The sequence below is a fragment of the Lemur catta genome, chromosome 18 (genome assembly GCF_020740605.2).
Source record: "Lemur catta isolate mLemCat1 chromosome 18, mLemCat1.pri, whole genome shotgun sequence".
In the NCBI taxonomy this organism is placed as follows: Eukaryota; Metazoa; Chordata; class Mammalia; order Primates; family Lemuridae; genus Lemur; species Lemur catta.
In genome coordinates, this window is record NC_059145.1 from 7,479,930 (window position 1) to 7,502,336 (window position 22,407).

The following is a 22,407-nucleotide window of genomic DNA, read 5'->3' on the forward strand; positions in this document are numbered from 1 at the left end:
ATTTCAGCAAACGTCTGAGCAGCAGCAGCTACATGCTGGGGGCGAACGGGACACAGTGTGAGATTTGGAACCGGGAGTCCTGCCCTCAGCCTGAGCCTCCTGCATTCCCCTGCCGCTGGGTCTCAGGCAACCCTCTCCCCTCCTCAGCTCCCTCCTCATCTGTCAAACAGGGATAACCCCAAAGAAAGGCCTGGTGAAGCCACGGGATGAGATGGGCAAAGCGAAGTGTTCAGAAATGTCAAGGATTCTCCTCTTCCTCCTCCTCTGTGTCTAGCGGTGGGCACTGCCGCTGGGGGCTTTGTCCCTGAGGATTACCAAGAACTGACGAAGGGGGTTCTGTGTGCAGAGGCTCTGGGCCGAGCCTTGCTTATCTTGTCAGCAAACGACATGGAGAGAACCCCCACCAGAGGGTCAGTTTCACCTGCACGCTAGAAACCGGGTGTCACCAGGGTGTCTTCCCTTCTTTACGAGGAAGTGGAAGGAGGGACGGAGAGGAGCCATGGCTCGCCCTCGGCTCCTGCGTGGCCCACCAGGGCTTTCTCAGTGCCTTGAGCTTTTGCTAGAATTGGGGGCGACCTTATTCTCCAGGCCACACCTAATTTTTGGTTGCTTTAAAATACGCCGTGAGGGGGCAATTGCAGGACCCTAAATTACGCAGACAGCCGCGAGAGTGTTCTCTTCGTACCCCTTTGTTTCCTACCACAAACCATTATTACCCAATGTGCCGAAATGACCAAACTTTAGCCCTCCGCTCATGACAGGAATACTTTTTCTCATGATTCTGTCCTGATTTTCTGGAAGTAAGCACAGAGGGTTTGCCTGCCCCCAGGGTCTGCGTGGAAGGAGAGGAGACTCGGGCAGGTGTGACCAGCAGGGATGCCACCCGCCCGCAGCCATGCGAGAAGCTTGCTGTCTGTCCTTCCCCAGCAAGTGGTGGGAGGAAGCGGGTGTGGGCAGCCTGGGCAGAGACTTCCCGCAAGAGCTTTGCCAACACCCTGGCTTCCTTTCTGAGCCAAATAAGGTGAAATTTATTCAAGAAAGATACCCTCAGCACCACCCAGGACTCACTTGAGATCGACTGCTGAGAGTCACAAACCATTAATCCCTTTTTCCGTAACTTTTCTTTCTTTTGTAGCGATGGCATCTCGCTATGTTGCCCAGGCCGATCTCAAACAGTTGGCCTTAAGCAATCCTCGCACCTCGGCCTCCCAAACTGTTGGGATTATAGGCTGAGACACCGCGCCCAGCCTCATTAATCCCTTCTTAATTTTTACCCATGACAAGGGAAAAAGCGAATGTCTGGGAGCTTTAGGCACATAAATAGGATTTTGATTAGGGACCTCCAGCACACACATCCCTAAACACTTGTAAGGAGCTGGTGGAGGGAGGGGTTGGCTGTGACTCTAGCAGGCACCTGGGAATTGTGCTGATGAATACATAAATGACTGGTAGGAAGTAGCACTTACTGAGAACTTACGGCGGGGTCCTGGGCCAGGTGTTTCGCATACTTTTTCTGTTTAACTGTCCCAGTGGCACTCCAAGGCAAGTGCAGGTGTCTGTGATGAAGCTGTGGCTCCAAGTGGGTGAGAACTGCCTGGGGTCAGTCAGTAGCAACGCTCATATTTGAACCCATGGCTGTCCGACCTCAAAGCACACTTCCTTTCCCCTGTGGCACGCTGCCGCCGTGGGGCAGATTTGTCAGAACAGATCTGCCAGAACGGCACTGGGGGATCGTCTGGGGGAAGCGGAGCCGGGCTGCACAGGGTTGCCGGACCCCGCGTGCAGGCCGATCGCGGCAGTGTAAGAACAAAGCTGCACAGACGGCAACCTGTGAGCATGCGCGTGTGAACATACACACGGGGACAGGGCTGCATGCACACAGGAGCGCGTCTGTGCACACCGGTGCCTGTGTGTGCATGGGTGTGTGAGTGTGCACTGGCAGGATTTTGTGGCACAGAAGCCATACCCAGTTCTGAGGTTCAGAGGAGGCCCCACGGAGCAGGTGGCATTGGAGTTGGGCCTGGTGCCATCAGGGGCATTTGGGGAGGTGGGCAAGGCTCTTTAGGCAGAGAGAACAGCGTGAGCTGTGGGCTGTGCTCTGAGAACAAAGAATGGGCTAGCTCAGCTGAAGAGGAAGGAGCATGGGATGAAGAGGATGAGGAGGGCAGAAAGAGATTCTGTAGCCAGAGCAGGATGGTTTTGACTGAGGAGTTTGTGTATGATCTGGCAAGCACTTGGGAGCTATTGAAGGCTGTGGAGTAAGGAAGTGTCAGGAATTGACCAAGGAATTCACTCAGCCTGTGGCCTGAACTGTCCTTTCTTCAAGATTTTATGACTGCATGGGACAGTGAGTACAGGGGTTAGGGGGGTGGGAAGGGGAGCCTGCGGGGAGTATTCATCCCCCACTAGGAGAGAGGAGGCTGCAGGGGAGTGGGTCTGGGTGATTTTCATGGGTGTCCTCTTCAAAGATAAAACATTAGGTAAGATGTGTGATTCAACATTCTTGTTGAGCACTTGCTCTGCACTTGGCCCGGGACCGTCCCAGCAGCCATGCCAGTGGGCATCACCCCCTGCATCTCTACAGAGGGGGACTGGCCCTCCCTGGGGTTGAGGGCCCTGACCAAGGTCACATAGCTGGTGGGGGGAGGGACGGGGCTCCCAGCCGCGCCTGCTAGGTCCGAAGCCTGCGCTGGGCCCTAAGAGCAACCGCACACGAGAGCCCCCATCTCCCAGCTCCTGCAGCACGCCAGGCCCCTCGCGGAGCATTTTCTGTTATTGACTCAGTTACTTCTCATACCCACCCGGGGGGTAGGTGCTAGGATTCTCTCCATATTATAGGGGAGGAAACTAAGGAACGAACAGGGAGGTTAGAAAACTTGCTTGAGGTCGCACGGCAGTAAGTGGTGCTGGGTGTGTCACCGTGAGGGCCTGGGGAGCCTGCTCCCGCCCAGCCCTCCCCTGCCTGCCCCACCCCTCCCTGCTGCTGGACTGGGCTCGTCATGCTCACGGATCAGGCACTCGACATCCCCAGTCTCATGTAGCTCTCACAACACCCATGTCGTAGGTGTGATTACTTATCCTATTCTTATCTCTAACCGATGAGGAAGTCTGGGCCCAAAGGACTTCAGTCGCCTGCCCAGGGATGCACAGCAAGTAAGCGGAGCCTGCAGAGGGCCCAGGTCGGCCCACTGCGTCGCTGGAGGCTGCCCACCCCCCAAAACACAAAGCAGGGGTCCCACACTGCTGTGTCCTGGCCTTGTGTCCACCCTGCCCAGCTGCTTCAACTCCCCGACAACGGCCACTTTGAGCCTGGGGCAGTGACTCCACCAGGCTCACCCCTGACCACAGCCGTGGCAGGTACTGGTCACCCTCACCAGGTGGCTGTGCAACGTGGGCCGCCCTGTCCTCAAAACTGCGACATGTTTTTTAAACCTGAAGGAATAGGGTTTCCCCCTTGCATGGCTCCTCCTCGGCGCCTGCAAAGATTCCTCTCCCCTCTTCCCTCTGCCCACCCTTAAGGGCGGTGCTGGCCCTGCCCCTGTGGTCTACACCCTCCGTCTCAGTCAGCCGCCCTCGCGGTGCTCCCGGGACCCCACTGCTGACGTGGCTTCGAGGTGGCAAGTTAGGCAAAGTTGGCCAGTAATTCTGCTTCCAGAAATTCAGTTTCTAGGAACTAACTGGAAAGAAATAAAATGTTCTCTGCATGAAGATGTTCACCATGGGCTTGCTTAAAATAGCAAAATGAACTCGGACACAGTGGCAAGGCACACAGTAGGGCAACAGTTCAGTCACTCACAGGGACTGGGCCCCACTCCCACCCCAGCAACCCACGTGCACTGGTGACCACTGGGCCTCACCGCGTGCCAGACACAGTCTGTGGGCCTCTGCATTTATTCCCTCCTCTCATCCTTACCACGACCTTTAGAAATGGGTATTAGTCACAGCCCGTTTCACAGATGAGGAAACTGAGGCACGGCAAGGTTCAGTCGGCTCCCGGGCAGTCCGACTCCAGCAGGCTCACCCGTTCCTGGAGCAGCGGCAGGTACTGGCTGCCCTCACCAGGTGGCTGTGGAGTGTGGGCAGCACAGCACAGACCGTGCGAAGCCGAGGGGCTGCCCGGCCCAGCCCAGGCCCCGCAGGCTGCACCCGCAGGCCGAGGCAGAGACAGCTGCTTAGGCCCCAAGCAGACGGGTGCTGAGAGAGCGCAAGGGCAGCCCGGGACAGGAGTTCCCCACCGCCCAGGGAGGGGCAATTCCCCTGGGGACTTGGCCGCTAGAGTAGGCCCTGCCGCTGCCCCGGCTCCCCTCCTGGGGGATCAAAACCCTGGTGGGTAAGGTGGGGCCACCAAAGGATGAGTTGGGAGGTCTGAAAGCTCGGGGACTATGCCCCACTCCCTGTTTAGAAGCCCAGGACAAGGGAGGGCCCTGCAAGGGGACAAATGGCAGCCAGGAGGCTTCACGTTGCCCCTGTGCCCTACTTCCTCTGCTCCCATGGGGGGTGCAGTAGATCCCTAAAATCTCCAGGAACCTACAGGTAGAACCAGCACATGGCCAGGCCTGGTGGCCTGTGTGCTTGGGGTGACCCCAGGGGCAGGACAACGGGGCGTGGGAGGCCAGCAGCAGAGGCCAAGGTCCCTGGGAGGATGTGGCTGGTTTCGGCAGTGCCGGGGAGCCGGCCGGCTGTGTCTGCGGGGATAGCGAAGCCAACAAGACAGCAGCGGCCCCGGCAGTGCACTGGGGCCAGACAGCCTCCGGGAGCTTACTCCAGAGGGTCGCAGGTGGGGAGTGGAGAGATCCTGTATGGACTGCGTTCGGCTTCCCAAGTCACCACGTTTACTATGGGAAGTGACCTGGCTCCTCTGTGAAGTGGTGGCTCATGAGCTCCCTGAGCAGGACAAAACGAAGCGTCTTACACCTGGGCATTCCCAGGGGCGCACTCTAAGCTTCATTCCCCATTTCCCGGCAAGCGCCTTAACTCAGGGGATCCTTTCTCCAACCGCGGGGTGGGGGTGGGGAGGTGCTGTAATGATCAGCCCCAGCTTTCAGATGAGGAGACAGTTTTAGAGAGAGGAAGTCACCTGCCCCAAGCCAGCCAGCCAGCCAGCAAAGTGGGCAGGTCAGCCTTCAGCTCGTGCAGCACAGCGGCGTGACAAAGCGCCCCCAGCCCTGGGAGCGCGGCTGGTAAAGGATGAGTGGAAGGTGAGTCAGCAAGGATGAGGCAGCTGTGGGAAGGACTGCAGCCTGCTTGGGAAGTAGGACCGACGGGAACAAAGAGGGGGGCGGAAAGCAGGATTGTGTGGGTCTTCTCATGGCCGTGAAGCTAAGGCCACATCTGCACAGGGACAAAGGCAGTGCAGAGCTGTGACTTCAGGGACTGGAAGGATGGCAAAGGAATGGGGTTCTGTACGACTTCAATTTCATGCCATTTTAACAGTACATTTTACAAACTCTACGTCTCCTGATTCGGCATGGGAAGGGGAAGTTCCCTGAATCCTGTGGGCCTTGGGGACAAACAGCCCTGTCACCTGCCCTGAATGTTTGTCCCTGGGTGATGATGGCATGTGGTCAGTCCTGGAATGAGGAAGGACTGAGTGTCCTCCATGCACTGGGACGTCCAGTCTCGGAGGCCTCTCCGCACACTGCAGCTTTCTGCCCGGATCAGACGCAGGGGAGGCAGACACACTGACGGCTGTGAAGCGCCATCTGCCACTTCTCTGCAGTTGGGACAACCCCGCCTTCCTATCTTCAGGCGGGGAGGGAGTGGTCCTCAAACCCCCAGGAGAGCCCCAAGGGCTGTAGCACCCTGTGATGCACACCCCAGCCCTGCCCCCAGCACTGCCACAAACAGCTGCTGCGAGTTTAGAGAACCCAGTGCCACCCAAAGCAGAGAGCCCTGTGACTCACCGCTATTTCTTCAGAGGCAGGGACCGTTGCCAGAATTCTCAGCTCTCTTTTACAGATGAGCAAATTGGGCCTCAGAGAGGGATGCCATCTTCGCAAGGTCACACGGCTGAACTGTGGCGGGGACATGAGACGGCCCCAGGTGCCCTGACCCCCGGCTGGGGCTCTCTCTGCAGACCTGCCCTGTGCCCAGCCTGTGCCCCCACCTGCCCCTGGCTCCCGCACCCCCAAAAGTTGTGACAAGGACACATTTTACTGAATTCACCTCCACACTTTGAGCGATTCATTAGTATGAAAACCACGTCCCTCATCGCCCTTGCCAGAAGATTCTTGCCACAGCACAGTTGGGGGTTTGGCATGGTTCTCTCCCGTGTTAAGCACTTATATACAGTCAGCACTGGAATGGTCCCTGAGATGGATCCAACTCCCCCATTTTCAGACGAGGGACACGAGGCTCAGGGTCAGGACTGACTTGAACAATTCAGTAGCACAGCTGAGACAGGAATCCACAAAGCCTGTCCCTAACCCTTCGGCTGCTCCTTGGCACAGGCGCCGTGGAACAAAATCACAACAGCTACCACTCACTAAGCACTGACTCTGTGCCAGGCGCTTTGCATGAAATGCTCCCAGATCTCATCCTAACCCTCACAAGGAGGCATTTTTATCCCCACTTTGCAGATGGGCAGGCTGAGGCTCAGAAAGGGATAGCTGCCCGCCCAAGGTCACAGGGTCAGTGGGGGAACTGACACCCATTTCTTCCCGCTACACCAGGGTTGGCCAAATCAAGCCTATGGCCTATGTTTGTTGAAATGGCTGAAAAAATAATAGTAGAATAACATTTGTGTCTCATGAAAATGACATGGAGCTCGAATTTCTGTGTTCGTAAATGAAGTTTTATCGGAACACAGCCACCCCCGGTCGTTCGTGTATGTCTGTGGCTGCTCTCACCCCTCAAGGGCAGAGCTGCGCAGCCTCAGGGACAGCGTATGGGCTGCCAAGCCTGGGGTGGCTGCTGCCTGGCCCGTTGCAGGAAGTTGCCTACCCCTGCCCTACGCCATGCCATCTCCTGGGGGCTGGAAGGTGTGCAGGTGCTCTCTGCACACGGTATCGGGCGGATGGGAGGGGCTGAAATCTAATCCTCCCTCTGCTTGCCAGCCATGTGCCCTGGGGACAAGTCCCCTGGAGGAAGAGCCTCTTCCTCACTTGTCCACCTAGAGTCAGCTCCTTGTTCTTAAGGGTACAAGGTGCCAGCAGTGGCCCTGAAGGCATTGTCCCCCTCCCCTCCCCATCACAGCCCTGGGAAGACTGTGGCTCTGGGCCTGCTCAGAAGGAGCCAGAAGGTGGGGACCAGGGAAGGAAGGGCACAGGCAGGGGCAGGGGGCTTCACTCAGCTGCAAGCCGGGGTCTCAGCTGGCTGCACAGGCACAATCCCCAGACTGGAACATGAGACGTGCTCTACCTTGCCAGTGACTCCTGGGGGCCACGATTTATCCTCCTTGACTTTTGAGGCTGTAAAGGGCTTCCCGTCTCCTCTCTGCTCGGCTTCCCCTGACTTCCTCTCTGGGAGTGCGAGGGGCTCTCACTCCCCAAACTCTCTGAGGAGACAAGAGGAAAAGGGTTAGCTCCTCACTGGCGCCGCCGTCCGGGCACAGCCTCTCGCGGGGAGCTCTCGACCCCGGGCCTCCCGACTCCAAGAGCTGCCCCCGGCCCGGCACCCGGTGGAGGCGCGGTGGGCCTTGGACGGGAGGAAGGCCAGGAAAGAAAAACCAGACGGAGGGACACACACACACAAGGAATGGAAGAAAGAAAAGGCAGAAAATAAAGACAGAACTTTGGAAATACTACGTGAAGTGGCAGAAGCCAGGCACAAAAGACCACATGCTATATGAAATGTCAGACAGTCAGGTGTGGAGACACAGAAAGCGGATGCGTGGCTGTGTCCGCGGCGGGGGCAGGAGGTGGAAGGCAGGGAGTGTGCGGTGACCGCTGAAGGGTGCAGGTTTCTTCTGGGGGTGCTGAGATTGACGTGGTGATGGCCACGCACGGCCATGGATGTGCCAGAAACCCCTGAAGGGCGCATGATGAAATGCATCTCAACAAAACCTTTACATGGAAGAAAGACAGGCTGCAAGGAGAGAAAGAGACGGGTGGTGGAGAACAAAAATTCACATTGGCTGAAGCCCCGCTCACGTGCTAGGAATGGTGCCAAACACCGGTACCCCTGACTCTTATTCTTACAACAACTCTTGTCGGGAACCTGTGGCTCAGACCATCGAGTGACTTGTCACCGATCGGGCGACTTGCTACCCTGCAGGCCAGGAGGGCGGCCCGCAGCCGCGAGGGGGGCCGCCGGGGTCAGAGACGGAGGCGAGAGGGCCGGGCAGCGCCGCCCTGCGGAGGGCACTGGGAAGGCCCTGAAGAAACGCGGAGATCCGTGTGCCAAAGGGACTCTCTGAGAGAGCCAGCGGCAACAAACCAACAAGTCTGGGCATTCTGGGCAACACCTCTTCTCAGGAAGCCTGTGGCGGCTGCGGCTCCGCCTCATCTCCCGAGCTGGACTTGGCCTGGGGGACAAAGGCCGCCCTGCTCCTCCCCGCGCCCCCACCTCTGCGGAATCAGGGTGTGCCGTGGGGCTCAGGGGACAGTGGCAGGTCGCTGGGGGCTCTGGAGCCCACTTTCTGTGCTATTGGTGCAAGTTGCCCCCTGTTCCCGGATTTGTCTGTGACAGAGGTGGGGGGACGTGGCCGGGCCATGCCTGCCCGGTGGCTCTACAATTCCGAGCTGGCCCTGACTCTGCCGGCAGGGCTGGCCCCGACACCAGTATTTGGAGGGAGGCAAGCTAGAAAGGAATCTCTGAGCTCTTACGGGTTTCCTGAGCTTCCCGCTTTCAGACCTGGCCTCCTGGTCTCCACCGCAGGGGCGGTATTACTCCCCTCTCAGGGTCCTCAGGGACCCAGAACGAGACTCTGATTCCTTCGTTCACTCATTCAGCCACGTTCCCGGGCCTGTTCTGTGCCAGGCGGAGCCGGTGTTAGGGCCCAGCTGTGCGGGACACAGGCGTGCGCCGCCCTCGCAGCAGGTCTGGGGCAGACATCAAACCAACAAAGCACCAGGAGGGGTAAGAAGAGGGTCTGGGCTGAGGGGAGGTGGCAGGGATAGGACACCGTGTGGCCTGGGGTTGACCAGAGGGTTCCGAGAGGGGGTTGGGCAGTGTAGGAACCAGGCAGTGCAGGGTCTTAGGGGCTGGGGCAAGAACTTTTTGCTTTAAGAGCAACGGGAGGAGTGGAGTATGATCCAGACCTCTCTCTGGCTGCAGAGGGAAGGAGAGTGCATTGGAGGAGCCAGGCAGGGGCCAGTGGGGACCTGGTCTGGGGCAAGGGGAGAGCTGGAACGGGGGGCGCCAACCTCTGACTCCAGCCCTCCAGGCCTCTGCGAGTAAGGGAGCCAAGGCACAGGCACAGGGCTCCGGGGAACGAGGAAGTGCCACACCCTGGGAGAGGCGGTGACACTCCAGGTGCTTATGAATATGTCTCCCCGCCCTGGGAGGTCACCAAGAACAAGTGGGTGGGTGGGAAAGGACCCGAAGACCTCTGGGCAGGGACCAGAGACACAGGGTTCTTCTCCCAGCCTCTCCTTAGCTTGCTTTGCACCTCAGACAGGTCACTTGCCTCCCTGTGCCTCAGTTTCCCCATCTGGCATCTAGCACTGAGCTGTTGCTCAAAAACAGGGCAAACTCAAGTCCAGCCAGCATTTCATCATGGAAAGAGCCCAGGCTTTGGGGTCAGACAGAGTTTGGCTCGAATCCCAGCTCTGCCCTCCATGAGGCTGTGGGGTCTGGGCCAGGTCCTTTGTTTCTGGGAGTCCCCTGCTGGTTGGGGACCACACAGAGAACCACTGCTCTAGGATAACGTTCCTGTGAGAGGAGGGCCTCTGCTTTGCTCACTGCTGTCCCCCAAATGGTGCTGGCAGACAGCAAGTCCTTGGTGAACGCTTTTGAATGAATGGACTCTGAGTGGTTTGTTTTGGCTGGGGCAGAGTGTGGTGGAGGGTGGGCCTGGGGGTGGTGGCAGGAAGCGGAACGGGAGGATGGACAGGGACCAAACCATGCGGGCCCTCGAATGCCAGGCCAGGGAGCTGGCCCTTCTGGGAGGCTAAATAATGGCTCCTAAATATGTCCATGTTCTAACCACCTGAGAATGTTACCTTACGTGGCAAAAGGGACTTTGCAGATGCGATTAAGGAATTTGAGATGGGGAGAGTATTGTGGATTATCCGGGTGGCCTCAATGTAACACGAGTCTTTATAAGAGGGGGGCAGAGGGAGGTGTGGCTACAGGAGAGAAGGCCACATGAGCATGGCAGCAAGAGGCCGGGGTGACGTGAGAAAGGGGCTATGAGCCAAGGAGTGCAGGCGGCACCTACAAGTGAGAAAAGTTGAAGGAAAGGGATGCCCCTTGGAAGCTTCCAGAAGGAACGAGTCCTGCCAACACCTTGATTTCAGATCTCCTGAGCTGAAAGAGAGTAAACGTGTTGTCTTCAGCCACCAAGCTGGTGGGAATTCATTATGGCAGCCACAGGAGACTGACGTGGGGCTGTCTATGCCCAGCAGATGATGAGAAGCTGGGAGGTCAGTGAGCAGGGACAACGTGGTGACCTTCAAGTTCGAGAGAGCTCAGCCCCCTCTGCCCTGGCTGGCCGTGCCCCACCCCACCCCAGCCAGAGTAGGCTGGCTCGGTTCCTCGGAATTCTTAGCTCAGGCTGACACCCTAACCTGGGCGGTGATAAGGGCTCCAGGTCAGCGCTGGGTCTCGTCCCCAGACGGAGAGCAGGAGGGACACGCTATCAGTCAGCAGAGAAGCTGGGAGCCGACCTTATCAGGGGACCCTGAGGCCGATTGCCCTAGCAGCCTCAGTGGGAATATCCACGTCTGGCCGTGCCTGGTTCCTCCACCCTCCGTGCCCTCAGCCCTGGCGTGAGACCCTCTGACTGGCTCCCCCCACTCCGGAGGACAGAGCCCGGCCACGGACCTGTGGTCTCCAGGAGCTCTGGGCCTGGCTCCGCGGCTGCTGTGTGGGACCCAGGCAGGCACCGCCTCTCCGCTGGCCTTGGTTTCTTCACAGCCCCCGGCCCCGGGTGCCTGCCAGGATCAGGAGAGAGGGCGGATGCTCCTCCCCGACCGTGTGCCCAGCACCCAGGGGACAGCAGTGACGGAAGCTGCTGCTTCTGTTGTTGCTCAGAGGGCAGCTTTGGCTGACTTATTAGCTTATGTCACTTGGGACAATTGATGTGACTTCTCTGAGCCTGTTTTCCCACCTAAAAAGTGGAGATTACACAAGCCTCTACTTCACAGGTTGTGCTGAGAATGAAAGGAGGCCCCTGGGCTGGAGGGTCCAGCCCTGCCCTGGGTACGAAGGTCTTTCTGGTTTGCATGCAAAGGCTCAGCTCAGAGGTCTGCCCTGCGGGACGCGCTCTCAGGGCCACGCACTGGCCTCACGTGGGTGCCGGGGCACACGCTGCTCTGAACCATCAAGGTCTGCTCCCTAACCGTGAACAACGACAGGCAGCAAGAGGGCGGCACGGGGTGGGGGGCCCTCGGCACAGGGGTGGGAGTAGATGCCCCCACAATGACTAGTACCTCGAAACAATGTCAAACGTGTGAAGTGGGCAAGTGGTGGGTGCTGAATGAATGTTACTGTTGTAGTTAAGTCTTATTGAATAAGTTTCCTTAAGGATTAAGGTTAAAAGGCAACTTACTAACCTGGGGCTCAAACAGGTAAGAGCAGCACAAAGTGTTACATGTGACTACGCCAGTGTGTCCACTTCGTTATGCTCTGTGAACTAAATTAGCTTTGCACCGGAGGCTTCCTCTTGAATGAGGGATTGTGCAAGGACATGGTCAGATGGGCATTTTACCCATCAGGACTGGACGTGGAAGTCTCCGGAAGTGCATGTTGGTGGATGGATTTGAGAGGCAGAGTCCAGAGGCTGGGAGGCCAGGGAGGAGGCTGTGGCCATAGTTTGGCACAGAGGGACAGCTGTGGAAGAGTGGAGGGCACAGGACCCAAGTCTACAGGTGGGACACGCTACACCTGGGGATGGGGGTGGCAGCTGCAAGGACCAGAGGGGATAGGAAGCCCAGGGATCTCGTTAGGCAGTTTTGCACCCACAACTGTCCACAGAGACCAGAACCCAGAGCCCTAGTGGGTGGGTCTGCGGAGTCCTTCCAAGCGTTTCTTGAGTCCGATGCCCAGTGCTTGAGTGTGGACTTGTGTCCCATCAGGGGACCACAGAGCCTGTTCTACCCCTCGGCTCATGTGAGCTTCAGGCAGCTCGGGGGGTGAGCAGGCAGGCTGCAGGAGGATAGCGCTGACATTCTGGGAGATGAGGACACTGGGGCCTGGGGGGGCAGGGACTTGCTCAAGCCAAGGGCGAGTGAGGGCAGAGCTGAGACCAGAACTATGCACCTGACTTTCCACAACCGCCCATCAGCACAAACACAGAAATGTCATTTTCACACCCCCGACATTCAGCATAGCTCCTGGCATGTGGTGGGAATTGGATAAATGTTTGCAAATGAATGAATGAACGAATGAATGAATGATGGGTCAGTTCCAAAGACCGTCCTTCTGGGAAGAGAAAGAAAGCAGCATTTACTGAGCAACTTCTATGTGCCTGGTTTCCTACTGTTCTTTCACTTAGTCCTCTCAGCAGCTCAGGCTCAGACCAGCGAGCTGTCCCTCCCCCACTGGCTTTGTCACAGTGAATTTATCCAAATCTCTTGATTCTGTTTATCTGTCAGCCCGGAGACATCCTGGAGGTGGAGTCCCATTGTCCTTGTCTTGCATCTCTTGCACCTTGCACGCCCAGTAGTCTGCAGACCTTGTAAAAATACATCGCTGCCTCGGTTTTTATTTCTTCTCTTTTCCTTTCTCACGGACAGTGCCAAGAGCCCGCGTCTGCAGTGTCCCCTGCTGGCCCACATCGCAGGGGGCAGCCAGAGCCCTCTTTCCCGGCACAGATCTGCTTAGGTTACCCCCACCTTGCTGCCAACCCTTCATCTCTGCTAAGATCTACCGCACAACACCCCGCCTCTCCGACTCTGCCATCCTCTTCCCTCAGCGACTTGCACACCCCCATGGTAAAGCTGACACATAGTAGCTGCTCAATAAATGCTGACCTGAGCTGGGTTTCCCGTGTAACTGCACAAGGGCCCTTCAGGCAGCAGCATTAGCGGGTGGCTACTGAGTGCTGCCCTGGGGGTTGGTCGCACACTTACCACTCCTAAGTGGCAGAGTCAGGCCTCAAACTTAGGTCTCCTGGTTGCAAGGACAACGTGGCTGGAAAAAGGGGCCCACAAGCTCCAGAGTCACGAGACCTTTGTCCACGTTCCAGCTGCGCAGCCCTCACCAAGTTCTTTGAGAACTTGAATGTGCTTTTGTTAAAACAGACCTAAACAATCCTACCTTTGGGGGCTGTTGGGAGGATTCAACCAGATAGCGTGCGAACTGCTCATGAAGAGTTCCCAGAACCTAAAGCAGCACCTCCTGAACAATGGGTCCCCCTCCCAGCGACCCCTCCTGCACCAAGGCCTGGGGCCGTTACCTGTCTGTGGCTCCCTGGGGGGCCATGGCTTCTGTCCCACTCCACACCTGGAGCTTCAGGGGTTTCTCTTCCTGCCGCCTGGGTTCTCGGCTTTGGCTCCTGGACAGTTGAGAGTTGTGAGACCTCAGAGAGGTTTTGTGGGAGCTGCGGCTGGCAAGCCTGCAGCAGAACAGCTGCCGGTACCCGGTGCGGAAGTCTCTGTTCAGGGCGGCATACAGGATGGGGTTCAAGGCCGAGTTGGCATAGCCCAGCCACAGAACGACGGCTTCAAACACCTCATTGATGGCGTCATCCCCCTTCAGGCCACGGTACACAAACACCGTGAAGTAAGGAAACCAGCAGATGATGAAGGCCCCCATTACGGCGGCCAGCGTCACTGTGGCTTTGTGCTCCCTGATGGTGGCTGCCTTCCAGGAGCTGATGTGATTGATCCTCTTGGCCTGATCCCGGGCCACCTTGAAGATGCGGTAGTAAGTGACACACATGATCAGCAGAGGCAGGTAGAAGGTGACCAGCCCGTCTACCAAGCCATACACTTCGTTGACCTGGACTTTGCACTTGGAGGTGGTGTGATTGCCCTTACTGGCCTCATTCCTGCTGTTCCACCCCAGGTGGATAGACAGGAAGGACAGGGTGATGGAGATGACCCAAATTAAGACCAGAGAGATGGCAACCCGGACGGGGGTGACCAGCACGGGGTAGCGCAGCGGGTCCATGACGGCACAGTACCGGTCGAGGCTGATCATGAAGAGGTTGAGAATGGAGGCCGTGCACAGCATCACGTCCAGGCTGGTGTAGATGTTGCAGAAGACCTTGCCGAAGCTCCACGTGCAGCTCAGCTGGTAGATGGCAGAGAAGGGCAGCACCAGGAGGCCGAGGAGCAGGTCAGTGACAGCCAAGGACACGATGAAGCAGTTGGTCAGATTGCGGAGCCGGCGGTTCAAGCCCACGGCCAGACAGACAACCACGTTGCCCGCGATGGTGATGAGGATGAGGACGGTGAGGACCACGCTGATGGTGATCCTGCACGTGGTGGAGTCCAGGCAGAAGGAAGAGGCCGTGCCATTGGATGCCATCCTGCGGCCCTACAGCTCTGACCCCTGACCGGGGCCCTGGCCACTCCTCTCTCAGCTCCTGATGTGCTAGTTATGCCACCCACTGAGCGCTCTGGGCTCCCAACAGAGCCAAAAAAGGTGTCCAAATTTTAGGGGGCTTCAATGACTGACCCAGTGCTGTTTTTCTAGAAATAAATAAAGCAGTCTCCTCTAATGTGTTAGGCATGAGTATGAATGAAAAAGAGAGAAAAGCAGGCCTTGAAGCCAGGTTTGCAGTTCAAACTCCAGTCCTCAGATGGCCCCCTGAAGAGCTAACTTCCTCCCGGGGCTGGGATAGGTCTCCACTCTCCGGGTTGTGCATAGAGACTGAGGCACTGAGGCGTGTGTCTGGAGGTGGCTCTGGTGTCATGCAGGAGGGATCACGTGGAGACACAGCTGTGTCCTTCTCCATAGCTGGCTCCTGCTCCCATCCACGTGATGGGGCCAGGGACTGAGGTCTCCCTCTCTGGGGTCTCTGGAGGGCAGGAGCTGAAAGGGCAAAGGTTGGATGTTGAGCACTTTGAAACCAGGCCCAGAGTGTGACCCGATTTAAGGTGAGTCCTTCTAGACATGGACTTCCTGGCAAGACCCCAGGAGGCACAGGCCACTGCGGGTACCTTTCCTTGGGAGGGACTGATCTGTGGTGGGGAGGAAGACAGCAGGCAGGATGCAAGGGGCTGGACCCCGAGACTTGTGAGAAATAGTTGGAAGGGCTAGGAACGTTTAAACTGAGAAAAGAAAGATCTAGACACAGACTCAGCTCCATGAGCACAGGGGCTGCATCTGTTTGTCCACTGCTGGTTCCTGGTGCCTGGCCCCATGGGTAGGCACTAAGCACCTGATGAATAAATGATAGAATGAATGAATGAGTAAACAAACGTGATGAATCTACTCTTACAAGGTGCTGAGAACAGCATCTGGTGCTGTTGTTTTGCAAAATGTCACCATGCTCTAAGCCAAGGGCTGACAACTCTTTCAGAAAAGGGTCAGGTAACAAACAGTTTCTGTTTTGCAGCCCTACGGCCTCCGTGGCAGTGACTCAGCTCTGCCTGTGCAGGCGAGAAAGCAGCTATGCAGATGACGGGCAAACACACGAGTGTGGCTGCGCCCCAACAGAACTTGAGTAATGGACGCCGAAGTTTGAATTTCTTATAATTTTCACGTGTCAAAAAAATCTCCTTTTTTTCTGATTTAAAAATGTAAAAACTATCCTTAGCTCATGGGCTGTACAAAGCCAGGCAGAGGGCCACATTTAGCCTGTAGTCCATCACCTGTCATCTCCCCGCTTCGTCAATGCCATCCCCACTCTGAACAGATCTCTGAATCCTACCGGTCTTGCTGAGCAGCACACGTGAGCCCACATCCACGCAGCTCGCTCAGTCCTAACGCTTGCATAACAGCCCGTGCGGGGGCTCCCCACGGTGTACTCTGGCGTCCCCGCGGCGCCCTCTCCCAGGCATCTAGGGGGTTTCTCCTCCCCACCCCCTTCCCGCTGCAAACACACGTCCCTGCTAGCGGCACACACCACGTTTCTCGGTTAAGCAGGAGCCCTGGCCACCAGGTCGGCTCCAAGGCTCCCTCCTAGTGACAGTCTGTGATTCCAGCTGGTGAAGCGAGGGCCCTGCCCCCTTCCTGGTCCTGCCTCGAGGGTTCAGCCTGGCTTCTCAGACAGCAGCCAGCAGGCGATCTGCGGCCTGAGAGTGTGCAGAAACCCAGTCACGGCGACCCCCTGTCAGAAGCAAGCTAATCTCCACAGGATATAAATTAGGCCTCTCCCAGGCTTTTGCCTGGAGCGATTCTGCAAGCTGAACTCCAGGAGCATCATTTAGTCATAACGACCGTGTCAGTGCAGGGATCAGGGCTGCCTCGGCTCAGTCACCCGGCCACACGAGCCGGCCTCCGGGTATTTATTTTTAGAAGATCTTTTCATTACATGTGTAGCCCAAACAGTATGAGTCTTACTGCCACACTTAATTAATTTTGGATGGGGTAGTAACAAGGATTTTTTTTTTTTGAGAATCCTTATTTCTGATCAAAATTTCCTCTGAGTTTCCTTAACAGTCAGGTATAGGGATTTTGGCATTAGGCTGACATTTTAGTTAATGTTTGGGGGGGGGTCTTCAAATCTGAGTGAACCAGCCTTTCTATAACTAGAAATTCCTTCCTGTCTCCCTTTCCTCCTCTCCCCTGACCCCCCTCCCCTCCCTTCCTCTGTTCTTTTCAACAGATATTTCCTTGAGAACCCACAACGTGCCAAATGCTGTTCCAGGTACCGCGGGGTCGAACAGGACAGCTGTGATTTCTTTCTCCAAGGAGTTTCAAAGAGAAACTTCTGTCGTATTTCTATTTAAAGCCCAGCTCCTGTAAGTTTCTGGTAACCTTTTGTGAAGGCAGGGGCTTTGTATGGGGCTCATTCCCTCCCATCCTTCCTGTCCCCTGGGAGCAGAAGGATCACCCTAGAGGGCCGTGTTACCCCTTCAATGGCTTCCTTTGCGCTTAAGACCCATGTCATCACTGTTGCCATTGCTGTCACCATGACAGATAACATCAAAAATACTCTCTTGAACTTTCCTCTCAAATTTCTAAACTGATAACATGCTCCTTACAGTAAACCAAGCATCCCCAAGGTATACAGCAAGGGCCAACTACTGTGGCCATCACACCCCAAGCCCTGACTGGTATGGTGGGGCCTTCCGTGCCTGCTCTGAGCCTCCACGTGTGCGTGGGCACACACAGGCACTGCCCACACACACCCTACACATCACCCACAAACGGCCTTTCCTTCATTCCCCTTAAAATTCCCAATATCTAATGGATGCTCCTCTCGGCCACTTGGATCCTAATTATCCTTTTGGGAGCCTGGCCTGTGGCAGCACAACTGCTGTCACACACAGATACATGGACAAGGATGTCCACGTTGGCAGCTCTGCAAGCGACAAAAAAATGGAAACGACGTGAGCTTCCCTCTGTGGGGGGACGACGGTTCAACGACCCCCGGCACAGCTGTGCTGTAGGACAGTCCCGGGCAAAGTGGGATGACGCACATTAAATAAAATATCACTGAATCTGCACAGCCCCCTCCCCCAAGTGAGGGCAATCATTGTCTTCACTTAACAGCTAAGGAGAGGGAGGCTCAAACAGTCCGGTGGGGGGTGCACCCTAGCAAGTGGTGCAGCCTGGATTCAAACTTGCCTCAAACTCTTTTGGCCCATCTTTAACGTCTGTTCTTTAATCAGACTTCAACCCATCCTTCCAACTGGGTCTCGCCAAACCCTCTAGCATTTGTCTCCCCAGTTTCACAAACATCAAGGCAAGCGTGTGTCCCCAAATGCAACATGCCTTCTCACTCCTGCCTTGGCCTCTGCCGGCCCCTACACCTGGTGTTCCGCTCTTCCCTGTAGTCACCTTAACTCTTCTCCTTGCACAGCCCAGCTCAGGTATGCTGTCTCCTTGAGCCTTCCTAAGTGCTTGGAGGCCGGAGACATCTCCCCTGAACTTCATACCAAGGGGGACTTTGCAGTACCTACTGCCTTGTAGTGTTAATAAGGTTTAATGTGGCCCTGTGGCATCTCATTGCTCCTGGTTCTGAAGTGTGCCAGGCCCATTCTGACTCTGTGCCTTTGCATGTGCTGTTCCCATTGCCTGGAATGCCCTTCCTTACCTAGTGAGCTCTTACTCTTCTTTCAAGCCCTGGCCGCCTCTGTCACCTCCTCCAGGTAGTTTCTTTATCCTCTCTCACTTCCATCTCTCACCTGCATGCACTTCTGGCAGAGACTTGTGCTTTCTTTAACTCCACTGGATCGGGTTCTGAGTTTTCAGGCCCCCAGGAGAACTCTACTCTTGGTGGGCTCCTTGGTGCATTCACCACCAGAACGTGTCTGTCCTGGATGGAGCTGCAGTGAGACCGGGAATAGCACTTCCTTCTAGCCTCCCGCCAGGCAGTGAAGATGACAGGGGCTCGGATGGTGGCGTCCTCCACAGAGGCGGGGCCAGGCGGGCAAACCCAGGTCTGCCTGATGCTGGCCCCTCTCACTGCCCTCCATCGGGGACCCTGAAGAAATGCTGTGCATGCATTCCGCTTGCTAACCAAGGGGGGCGGGGCAGGGCCATCTAGAAAACAACCAATCTGTGTGTCCTTCCCTTCCAGTTTTACCAAATTGAGTCTAATACTTTCTTTTCCCCTCACCAGTGGGGAGGAAACGAGGTTCTCCTTTTCCAGTTTAAGTGCTTCAACCTCCAGCACAGCCACGTGGGGGACTGGCAATTGCACACAAGCAGCCCGTCAATTGCGGGAATCAGTTAGGGCTTATTCGACTGGGTTTCTCACTTGGTCTGAAGATAAATCTGATTTTCTGGGCAATAGTTTAGAATAGCAAAAGAAAATGGCATTCATCAGGCAACCATCATGCGCTTGGCCCCTTCTGGGAGAGCCTCACGGCAGCCCCTGGAGGCAAGTGTTGTGACCCTTATTCTTCAACAACGGACAGGGGGAGACAGGAAGCGGCGCCTGGGCTGAAAGCAGGGACTTTGCTGCCGGACAGATCCAGGTTCTATTCCAGTGTTTTGTGGCCTTGTGCACGTTACTTCAACCTCTCCGGGCCTTGGTTTTCTTATTTGTATAATACCTGCTCCTCCCCTTGAGGGATGTGAAAATGCAGACAGCAAAGGAAGGGAAGAAGCTTTTGCCTGGCACGTGGTAGGTTCTTGCCAAATGGTTATTTTTGTTATTGCCCAAAGCCACAGGGCTGGGAAGTAGCATTCATGTGCACAGCACATGTTTATCGAGCACCTTCCTGGTGCAGACACTGCGCTGGGGTCTGCGGTACAGCAGTGAGCGTGACAGACACCCCGTGGAGCTCCTGTTACAGGGGCAGGGACACAGACACGAAGGAGCCAGCTGCAGAGTGGCTTATTTCATGGTAGCTGTGCCAGTTCCGGAAAGGGGAAGCAGAGGGAGTCGCAAGGGTGTCCCTCGGGTTATTGACACTTCCCCAAGGAGGTGGATCTGCACAGACGGGAACGAGGGTTACGAGTGCAATGGGAGGGCAGCAGGTTCCAGACAGAGGGAACAGCCCCCTCAAAAGCCTGGGGAGAAAGAAGGTGGATTTTGACCTAAGAGCCATGGGAAGCCTCTGGCGGGTAGAGGAAGAGCTCGGGCAGAGGGTGATGTGACTAGAAGGCAGGAAGGGGGTACACGGTCCCCGCCCTGCTCGCTTGCTGTCCATCAGGAGCTGGGGGTGTGGCAGCCAGGGGTAGGCCTGAGCAGGTGGCTGCTGGGCACCCCTGACCGCCCCCAGTTATCACAGTAGTAATGAGGTCATTGATGTCACTGGGTTCCCGGAAGGCGGTTCCTCATTTTCATGAGCCATAAATTCTCAGAATGTTCCTCCTACAATCAGCCACTTCAAAGATTCCAGGTACCCAGTGCTGGCGGCATGTGTCAGGAAGCAGCCCCAGCCCCTAAGGAACAGCCCCAAACGGGTCCAAGAAGCAGGAAGTTATCTCGATGTTGCAACTTTCATTCTTTAAGGAGGCAGGCAAGCCTCTCCAAGCCCGGAGTGGCTGTACCGACACAGGGCCGACCAACGTGATGTAGGCCCGATGGTCAGAGCTGAGACGACCCCCGCCTTCCCCGGGAGCCCTTTCCTCCCACTCACAGAGGCCAGGACAGCTCTCTCTAAGAATGCTGATGGCCTGGTGTGTGCCAGGAGTGCGGGGCTCCTTCTCACCCTCACTCAGGGCAAGCTCTGGGGCAGGGGCTGCGTCCCAGGCCCAACAGCTGCGACACAGCCAAGGGGCAGGCAACAAGAGCCGTGGGTGGGGGCTGCAGGGGTTCTTTGGCTCCGCTGGTGGTGACGGGTGGTGGCTGTGTGTGCGCATGTGCTTGTGTACTCGGGCACACGCAGGGGCATTTGCAGAAGTCAGCATTTTCTCAAGTCTGGAAAATTCCATTAAAGTTTTTTTTGAGACAGAGTCTCACTCTGTTGCCTGGGCTAGAGTGCCGTGGCATCAGCCCAGCTCACAGCAACCTCAAACTCCTGGGCTTGAGCGACCCTCCTGCCTCAGCCTCCCGAGTAGCTGGGACTACAGGCATGTGCCACCATGCCTGGCTAATTTTTTCTACATAAAGTTTTAGTTGGCCAGATAATTTCTTTCTATTTTTAGTAGAGACAGGGTCTCGCTCTTGCTCAGGCTGGTCTCGAACTCCTGACCTCAAGCGATCCACCGGCCTTGGCCTCCCAGTGCTAGGATTACCGGCGTGAGCCACCGTGCCCGGCCCCATTAAAGTTAAGAACACTGACTACTGACCCAGCAGTTGCCTTCTAGGAATTTGTCCTGTGACTCCCCACAGCAAAGGCTGGAAAGAGCACAAACATGCACACGACGGAATGCAAGAAAGTCATCAGAAAAACTGACTTAGGCAGCCTGGGCTGATGGTGCGGGGAGGTCTCCAAAAGTGTGCCCAGTGCGATATTCACAAGGGGGACACACATGCGAGCACCCACGCCTCTACATGGGTCAGCACGGTCGAGGACCCGTGCAGGAGGGCCCTGGTGAAAGGGTAGTGATGGCGGCCTCTGGGGAGGGAATGGGCACTGGGACAGGGCGGGAGGAGGACTTGTTTTTCACCATATGCCCTCGGGCCCTTTTCAGTCTTTTTACCCTGAGTTTGTACGGCCTCCTCAAAGCCTACCAGCCACACAGCTTGACAGGAGGAGAAGGGCAGGGCAAGGGGCTGCTGCGCAGAGGGAATGACACGCAAAGGAACGGAAGCCGGGGACCGGGTCATGTTTAGGGTGGGACAGAGCCGCGCAGTTGGGATGGGCTCCAGGCTGGGGCTGGTGTTTGGTCTGCTCGGTCCAGGAGCCCCTTCCTAAGAAGTCCTCTACCTCCACGCTCGTAGCTCTCGGGGACCTCTCCTCTCCCGATCACTGCACAGGTTTTGCAGTCGACTTACCTGATCTTTGAGCATGTCATGCCCCTTCAATGCTTCCTCCATCGTTAGGATAAAAATGACAGTGCCCACCATGCTCTATGTGATCTGGCTTCTGCCAACCTCTCCAGATGGTTTTCAGGATGAAAATGTAGCCGGGGATGGGGTTCTCTAGAGTTTGGACTTAGTTCTGAAGGTAACAGGGAGCCATTGAAGGTTCAATCAACAGGCCCAAGATCATCCAGGGAACCGGTAGCAGATGTGGGAACCCATATCATGTAAACCCAGTTGACTGACAATCAAAGAGGATAATACGATTGCAGATTAGCATATACAGGATGCCCATTTCTTGACAGGCCTGGGGCTCTATACACATTGTCTCCTGTAATCCTTACCACAGCATTGGGAGGCAAGGGATTTTTATTTCTCTCTTTTGCAAATGCAAAAACTGAGGCCCAGAGAAGTTAAGGAACTTGCCTAAAGTCTCAAAACCAGTAAGTGAAAAGTTAGGATTTGAACCCAGCTCTGTCAGTCTCCAGAGTCCCTGTTCTTGGCCACTGCATATTTGGCTTTGCACGTAGAGAAAGGGTTTGAGCTTTTAAAAGAGATGGTGTGATTGTCAATGTTTCTGCAGCACAAGACACTTCCTCTCTCGCAGTGACATTCAATTCAAGTGCATCTTTCATCTTTGTGGTTGCAGCTGTCTAACTCCTTTCTTGTAGCAAGCTGGACACTTGGTCAAAGCCCAGATAGCAGGAAAAAATTTCTGGTTGAGGCTGTTTATTTGAGAGAAAGTCCTGGGCTTCCTAGCAGCTTTGGCCCCACCCTTTGATTTCTCCTGGCCAGCGGGGCCCAGAGCCAGGGCTTGTTTATGCTTC

The 22,407-nt window shown here is 56.1% G+C and overlaps 1 protein-coding gene across 2 annotated transcripts in view; it reads right to left on the minus strand.

The window, feature by feature from the left end:
- The window catches only part of HRH2 (histamine receptor H2), a 46,677-nt gene that overhangs the window by 9,156 nt on the left and 15,114 nt on the right, over positions 1-22,407 (minus strand). Inside the window, exons 2-3 of one of the 2 annotated variants that reach the window (XM_045530665.1) lie at positions 13,502-15,084; positions 6,726-7,495 (exon numbers count right to left, since the gene is read on the minus strand). In XM_045530665.1, coding sequence (XP_045386621.1) covers positions 7,480-7,495; positions 13,502-14,577 — 1,092 coding nt within the window. In that variant the 5' untranslated portion in view covers positions 14,578-15,084 and the 3' untranslated portion in view covers positions 6,726-7,479. Of the gene's footprint in view, positions 1-6,725; positions 7,496-13,501; positions 15,085-22,407 lie in introns of those variants that run through there. The other variant, XM_045530664.1, reaches the window with a different exon arrangement.